This window comes from Besnoitia besnoiti, chromosome VII, assembly GCF_002563875.1.
Source record: "Besnoitia besnoiti strain Bb-Ger1 chromosome VII, whole genome shotgun sequence".
Lineage (NCBI taxonomy): Eukaryota > Apicomplexa > Conoidasida > Eucoccidiorida > Sarcocystidae > Besnoitia > Besnoitia besnoiti.
Genome location: NC_042362.1, coordinates 3,234,509 through 3,242,442, shown reverse-complemented (window position 1 = coordinate 3,242,442; position 7,934 = coordinate 3,234,509). Strand labels below are relative to the sequence as shown.

Genomic DNA, 7,934 nt, shown 5'->3' with positions numbered 1-7,934 from the left:
GGGGGGGGGGTGTAACTGTAACTCTCCAGACTCACAGTTTGGAGTAGTCGGGCCCTTCTCTAAAAATCGAGAGAAAAAGACAGCTGAAGGGGATGAGAACTCGAAGGCAATGATACGTCTATTCAGACAGTGCCTGCTGGCCCCTGTACGTCGGTGGCGAGAGCTGCCGTAGGCACAAGTCAGAGTGTTGTGTCCTCATTCATGCTCTGGTTTTCTTACAAGTATTCCCCTAAGTCAGTTGTTCAGTACTCGCTGGGCTTGTCACCTTTTACAGGATCTGCACACTAGACTGCCAGAATGCATACTTTGGTACGTGTAATGGGACAGCGCTTCCACAAAGAAAAGACACCGTCTCTGCTTCGCGGCCCAAGTAAACTGCGTCTTTTGCGGAGCACCGTAGAATTCCCTTATATTAAACAGTACTATCCAGGTGCTGGGAGAGACGAACCTCTCCCCGACCATTTTTAAGACGCTCGGGACACACATGGCAATGAACCTCTCTATGCACCAAGAAAATCTGCGGCTCCGGGTCTCCTGAAGTCCCCCTTAGACTTGGGTCCGCACTCCGGGTCTAAAGGAATACACATTTTGATCGTACGTCTCTATGACCTACGCATCGCCTTCTGAAATTTGCCGTTAACACTCCCGAGACGGCGGAGATTGAGATGAATTTGGCAGACTCAAGGAAAGTACCCACGAGAGTCGTCGACCGAGTCCTGTAAAACGGCCGGTGGTCAGCTGAAGGCGACGCCTTCCGTAGCGTTTCTACCGTCACTGCTCTAGTGGACAAATGGACCTCTTGAAGAATTACTAATGGCACTTGTTGCCAAGTTATGTGTAACGATGCAGTGCATTTGATTGTTAAGACGACACGGCAACACCCCCTCGAGCCGCTGCCCCCGGAAGGGTCTTCGGCCGGAATTGTCGTTCGGGTGAACTTCAGCTCACGAAGTTCAGGGTAGACGTGACATCTCAGAACGGTGGTAACCAGTGTGCTTGCAGAATAATTTGAACGCCCTGCAAGATGAGAGAAAATAACATAATGCATTGTGGTGTTCCTTAAGGATGTGCGGTAGGCTAGGCAGGCCAAACGCGAAACCGCCTTGTCGTCATGTGAAATCACACAGATGCATCTGCATGAGGGAGACGACCCAATGGTGCGAAGCACACTTTCCTATCCCCCTGCAAAAACGGTTAGAGGGAGCAAACCCCATTGTAATCAGGTCTCCTACGATGGCTCTACTTTTGTCGTCTAGCGCCCTGGCCACCATGCCAGATCCCAACAGAAGGAACAAGCTGGCGTTCCCGCGTATTATGGCTCTTAGGGTGCGCTTTCCGTTCCACGCCTGCCGCCCCTACATGTGTTAGTCCTCTCATATGACGAAAAAGGGAGGCAGTACCTGCGCATTCAACGATTATCAGAACCACGAGTTCACCTACATACGAAGCGAGCTAGATCGGAAATCGTAGCTCCTCCCACGGATTGGTAGATGCAGCAAATTTTCCAAATTGAACGAATGTTGCTGCTCAGAGTTTCCCGCAAACGTGCGCGCCATGGCCAACCTGCTGTGGCTCACATATACTGCAGCAAAACGGGTACGGGCAAAATATGAGCGCATCTGTGTATCTGATGGAGGCAACTCATTCTTGAACATTCACCAACCACGCGAAAAAAATGTCCCTTCTGGGAAAATCCCCACTCTACCAGACAAACTACTGGGGACTGTGACTCTCAAACTTTTGTTAGACTGTTTCAGTGTGTTCATTCTTTCCCCTTTCCCTGGAAGCCGTTCAAGACGCTTTTCTAGTTATCTTTCGAGGAAATTAAACACTGCACTACCTCATCAGGCAGCGGACTGTACGTAGTCCTCTCACAGCAGCGGTGTTCGCGCTCTTCAGTCGGCGCGGTGGAAAGGGAGAGGCGTTGGCTTCACACAACGCATGACGTGGATTCTTTCCCCGCCCTAGTCTCTTGCTCCCCCGTCAGAAGAGTATTGTTCCGCTATATATGCTCCAGCATTTTTCCTGTACGTCGTACTTCAGCCACTCAAACTCCTTCTGCTCCATAATGTGTTTGTTGAGGACGCGCCTCCGATGAGGTGGGACGGCGGGGCCACTGCGCGAGCCTCAGGTTTCTGTTACGCCGACGCCCGCTGCCGAAACCGACACCTACACATGATGTCGCGCGTGTAAAACGCACCTAAAGCGTCAATTTTGGACCGACGCAAAGCGAAGACAATGCGACCACGCTGCTGTGCTCTGCTACCTCCACCGTCCGCTCGGTCGGAGCGCCGCCTCGTCTCGATACGACGTCACAAACCTTTCCATCACGTTGTCCGGCGCTGGCCGCAGCCCTTATCTCAACATACGAGAGAAAACGAGGCCGCATGAAGGTCTCTCGATACGAACGGGCTCAAGCCAAACTATAAGCCCCCACTGCGGCAAGACTGTAGGTTTGGGGTACGCATCATGTAGAAACATCACCGTTTAGCTGCCTAGATGTCTAGGCTACGAAAGGAGGCCACGTCCACTTGTGCGGTCCCTCACGTAAGCGGTCAATCGAGGACGAGCCCGGTAAGCTCGTGGGAGAGACAGAAGAGGACGATACGTTCTACGAGCAATGACGACTCTTATATTCTGTGTGTCTCGTATGCACGCTCCCTTCTACAGTCGGTGGGAACTGCGACGCTTGCATGCCGTACTCACTTGCTGCACCATGACGAATGTGTGCCCCGGTGGCGCTTCCTCTATCAACAGCAGATGCGTTGCAGCTGCGTCACACCTCCTTCATACCCGTATCAGCGTTCACATTTCCTTTGCTGGACTTTAAGCGAGTTTCGACCCGTACCTGTGGTTCCCGTCAGTCATCGTTCTGCTCCCTTTCGCCCCCGGTCTCAGGGGAGCGTGGCTCGTCCAGCACATACGACGACCTATCGGCGCAGCCGCTTCGCGTAAGTTTGTAGCAGGCGTGCTGAAACATGCGTTGTGGCAGTGCTGCCGGCACACCCATGACTATGGAAAATGCTAGGTGTGCGTAACCTGTTTTCTCTGTTTGCACATGTAAGGAGCGTTCGGTTCTCCTTCGGTCTCTGTCTTTCACCCATGTTTACCAGACCCCACGTGGCGTCTCTTCTCAAAAACGCAACAGTTATGCCGAGCGCTTCCCCTTCTCATCGAGCATACAGTGCCCTTTGGAAAAACATGGAGATGCTGACGTAGGGAGTTAGCTTGGAATGTTTTCCGGTTACTCCTGCAGATGTTAAGAAGGGCATTTATACGCGGTTTCCTCCATGCTAGGCTGACGTGCAAATAGGTCACCGCTACCGGTAGTCCGCGGTGTGTGCATGAACCTACCGAAGGAGACACACGTGAACCCTTCCAGACGACTCATATACATGCTCCTCACATTTTTTTTCATAAATGGAGAAGGTGGGAAGAAGGGACACGGTGGCACCTGCTTCGTCCAATCAAGCGCGGGCCTCCTCTCGGTTCGTTGCTGTTAACCCAGGAAAAAATTGTAAAAAAACACACGCACAGGTACACCAGCTCTCAATTTTCTGTCAAAATACGTGCAAACACCCGACCCAAGTCCAGGCGGGGAAGCATCCAATGAGCCCATTGCAGCAGCGATTGCTGCAGCAACTATAGGTGGGGATGGAAACGGGAAGCAGTCTCGAGAACGTTCCCGACAGGGGAGAGAGGAAACAGAAGGACAGAAGATGCATACGAGAAGAAACCCGGAGAGAAGAAAGAGAAATTGCCGCTGAAGCAGGCGGTCCGGAACAGAGTAGCGATCAGATGACCAATAGACGTACGCGAGCAGATGAAGACCCCGGGATTGAACACCTACGAGAGAAGACGAGAGGCGAAACGGTGCAGGTGTCACCAGCACTGCATTCTGAGAAAAACTTGACACATGGCAAGGTGGTCAAAGGACATGATACCGTGCCAAGTCCTCAAGGCACGCGTGCTAAATTTTTCTCTCATCTGGTGGGTGTTGCCCCGTCTCTCTTATCAGTTCCAAGATTCGAGTGTAGGTGGTGCATGTGTAAGTCTTCTGGAGGAGGTAGCTTCCTCCCCCAGTTTAACGCCATTTCGGCAGTTCCTCTTTCGGCTTCGTCGCCAGCTGCAGAAGGCGAAGTCTGTGCAGCAGGAGAGGAGAAGTTATCGAGGCAGGAACCAACAGAGAAAATATCGACTTCACCTTCCGAAGAAGACCCCAGAGAGCCAACAGAGGACAACAGGGGACAGAAGACAGTGAACAGGCTGGTGTTGTCGATATCGCCAACAGCCTGCGGACAGAGCGGAGAACGAGAGGAGCGTGGAAGCAAAACACTTATCGGAGGCCCATTTGCTGCTGCTCGGCAAGACTGTGAGGACGGAGGAGCTGGCAGCGCAGAAACCAAACCGTGTCCGTATGCGTTTGGCTGTTTGGAGTTGCTAGCGTGCCCCAGCGACGATGCCGACGAGGAATGGGCAGCAGGTTAGACGGGAAAGGTCCTCAACAAGAGAGCACAGACGGCGCAGAAATTCTATCGCCAGTCGGGGGCGCTTGTTCTAGGCAGAGGGCAGCACGCGGACTGCACACTACAAGAGGTGAGCTCATGATTCTTCTAGTCCCGCCATCGTTGCATACCCTTCTCGGGTTTTTTCAGCATCCACGATCAGTGTTGCCCTTCTAAAACCGCCCTTCGCAGTGCCTTTATCCTCTGGTATATCGCACCTTCTCCTGCGTGGTCGCTTTTTCCTGAAACGTTGCTGTCTTCTGGTCTGGTCCTTCATTTTCCTGTCTCGCGTGGACGTGGAGCTGTCTGAATACCGTTTCCTGCTGACTGCGTGGAGACTCTGGGTTCGCGATACACATGAAAAGCCCCAGCTGTCTCCTCTCTGCGTATGCGAGATTTTTCCTGAGGGTAGTTTGGACAGATAAGCACCCTCCTGCATTTCCTAGCAACAGGTCTATGGCAGCACGTGTGCAGCTAAAAGTTTATTTATTTACATAGACGTCTGTTTGCATAGTCTTCGTATACAAGTCCTCTTGTCACGGTGCTTCCTGCAGACTGTTGTCCTGGACACCAGGCCTCGCCGTCCTTCCTCGCACAGTTTTTCGTCATCTCGGTCTGTCAGGAAACGCACTCTGCTTCATCTGCTTGCAAAGCACAGCGGACTCTCCCTTACTACCTCGATATCGTCACCACCACCTGAGAACTCGCGGTGTCCTCTCTGTCACCCTGGGTCTCTTCTGGTTGGAAATGGGAGAACTCCTAGTGAAGACACAAGCAGACGTACGGTTAGAACAGATGAAACACTGCGAACCCGAGGGGAAGAAGCACAAGAGAAAGAAGAAGGCGAAGAGGTGGAAGCCCTCGCAGTTTTCCGCAGAAGAGGGGAGTCGCGAACCTGGAAGTGGCTTAGAGCGTCACACGGCCCAGTCACGGCATGGGGAGAAACAGAAAGATAAATCGAACTGCTCGGGAGACATCGCCCGGGAGAGACACAAAAGACGCGGCACTGGCGAGGAGCGACACAGTGGTTCCTGGCGGCTTCCGCTGCCCCGAATTTCTTTCCGTCGACGAGAACTCGACTCGATTCACACCGTTATTCACTACGATAAGGTACGCGGAGCGCCTGGAGCCCAGAGAGTGCTTCAGGTGCCATGCTACGTAGATTCGCATGCAGCCGAACGGGGGCAGATGAAAGCGTAGACACTGGCACAGGCTTCTGACGAAGCATGCCTCGATTGACCACGGGAGGGAGTTGTGGGGACGCAGGTGATATATGCAGTCAAGGGAGACGCAGAGCGTTCTCTGTTAGAGGAGTGCTGAGTTATTTGAGCATTCCATGGATCACCATGCACATTGTGACATTTGGTGCGTGCCGCCGGACGCATGGCCCCCCGCATCTTCCACCTCTATTTAGCTATGCCCTCTCGTGTGTCATGTTCTTCCTTGCGTTTCTGCAGTTCCAAGGTTCCTGGTTTCTGACGAACCTCTCCCTGGCTCACCCGGTTTTCGTCAGTTCGCACTACCTTTGGCCGCAGGAGTTATCTTCCATTCGATCGCGCGTGCATTTGTTGGCGTCGACTGCTCCCCATCTCTCGTCGCCTTCGCTGCCTTTCCCGTCCACGCGATCGCCGGCTTCGCCGCTGCTTCCTTGTTCGTCCGGACTTCCTTCTCGTCCTCCGGCCTGCCGCTTGCCCCCCGCGTGTACCTGCGTGTCCCTTGCTCGCGCGCAGCGACCGCAGAGGCGCCCGTCGACAGCGGGATCTCTTCAAGCCGTTTGGATCCCAGACCGTGGAAGGGTAACTTCAGGAGAGGGACAGGGGAGAAAGAATTTGCCAAGGTGTTCGAAGACGCGAACGCAGGAGTGACATCGGCCGCAGGTGCTGCAGCGCTGCGGGCGAGGCTCCTGCAGCTGGCGTCGTTGGTGTGGGGTTACTCAGGAAGACTCGCAGCTGCTGTGTGCCTGCCTGGTATCAGGCGCATACCTCCAGGCTGCAGCTGTATACTCTCTTTCCGATTTCAGCACCAACTCCTCCGGGGGACGAGCCCCGAGAAGGCTCTACCTGACGGCCGAAGGCGAGAGGCAGGCACAGGGCCAGGTGGTCGATACAGCAGGAAAGACGACAGCGGAAGTGGCCCTGCACTCCACAACCAGAAGAGGACGACAGGATTCAGTGGAAGCCGGTAGTGGCGAATAACACGCGGCATGGACAGGAGCATGCAGAAATAGACAGAGGTGAGGGCAGGGAGGACAGGCAACGCAAAGTACAAAGCGACAGCCACGCAAACAAGGAAAACATCAGGAATCAAGAGGAAATAAGCATGGACAATAAACAATAAGGCGATAAGACACGCACGACTAACGACCGCGTCGTGCTATTGAGCTCAGTGAAAGCAGACGATGCGAGACAAGAGGGGCCTGCCCCCAGACCGCAGCCAGTGGACCGACCGCACGTTTGGCCGCATGGGAACGGAAATACGACTGCCACAAAACAGTTTCGCGTGCTCTTCTCCGCTGCACCATCTCCGCTGGTGCGTACATTTTCGTCTCTAGTGAGTTCGTCTACCCGAGACGATTGGATTGCCATGGATTCCTCGGTCAGAGAGAAACATGCGCGCTGTACCGCGACGCTCTACTGCGCGCAGCCACGACTTCTACCGCTGACGGAGGGCAGACTTGAATTCAGTTGCTCTGAAGAGGTTGCACGAGAGTTCGCCTGTCATCTGCGAAATGTTGGCAAAACGCAGAGCAACCTTTGACAGAAGAAAGAAGCTCAATATTCATCGATATGAGTCTGCGGCAAGGTCGGAACGCGCCGGGCGAGAAGGAGAAGCAGGTGGAACACATCTCAGCGGCATCGAGCAAAGTACGCCAGACGCTTGCCAGAGAGATTCTGGGGCACCACAAGGACAGGCATCACGTGTCGCTCCTCCCGCTGGCGGCGTTTGCGAGGTCGACCGGTCCGGCAACTCAGGGAGTTACAAGAGGTCAGTATCACCCAGCGTTGTGAGACACGCGTGCGCAGTAGGATAAATCGATGCGAACGCGCTGAAAAGGCGATTGCAAATGCAGCGTGACGTTTTAGCAAACGGTGGAATGTCGTACCGCCTCGGCAATATGGCCGTCATTGAACTGTCTCCAACTATCGCCTAGCACTGGCGAGCCGCATGCTTCATCCCGTGTGAGGCGCCGGCCTCCACCGATCCTTCCGACTCTGAGGAAGAACAAGAGCCAGCAATGTCAGCTGTGTCCGAGAGTAAGTCACAGAGAACCGTGGAACGACGCACGCAAAAGAGTGAAACAATGACACAGTACACACACGAGCTCCACAGACGTCCTGGATCAGCGCGGACATCTGTTTCGGCTCGGAGTAGTGGACGCGAGAGCGACGAAGGAAACGGACGAGGACGGGGAAGGAGAGGAGACTGTGG

At 54.1% G+C, this 7,934-nt stretch overlaps 1 protein-coding gene across 1 annotated transcript; it reads left to right on the top strand.

The window, feature by feature from the left end:
• Positions 1-5,300: 5,300 nt before the first annotated feature.
• BESB_080640 (uncharacterized protein) lies at positions 5,301-6,690 on the top strand (the record flags this gene model as incomplete). The annotated part of the gene is made up of 2 exons (XM_029366426.1): positions 5,301-5,615; positions 6,019-6,690. The coding sequence occupies 2 exons, from the start codon at positions 5,301-5,303 to the stop codon at positions 6,688-6,690; spliced, it is 987 nt and encodes a 328-aa protein (XP_029217857.1).
• Between the last annotated feature and the right edge of the window lie 1,244 nt (positions 6,691-7,934).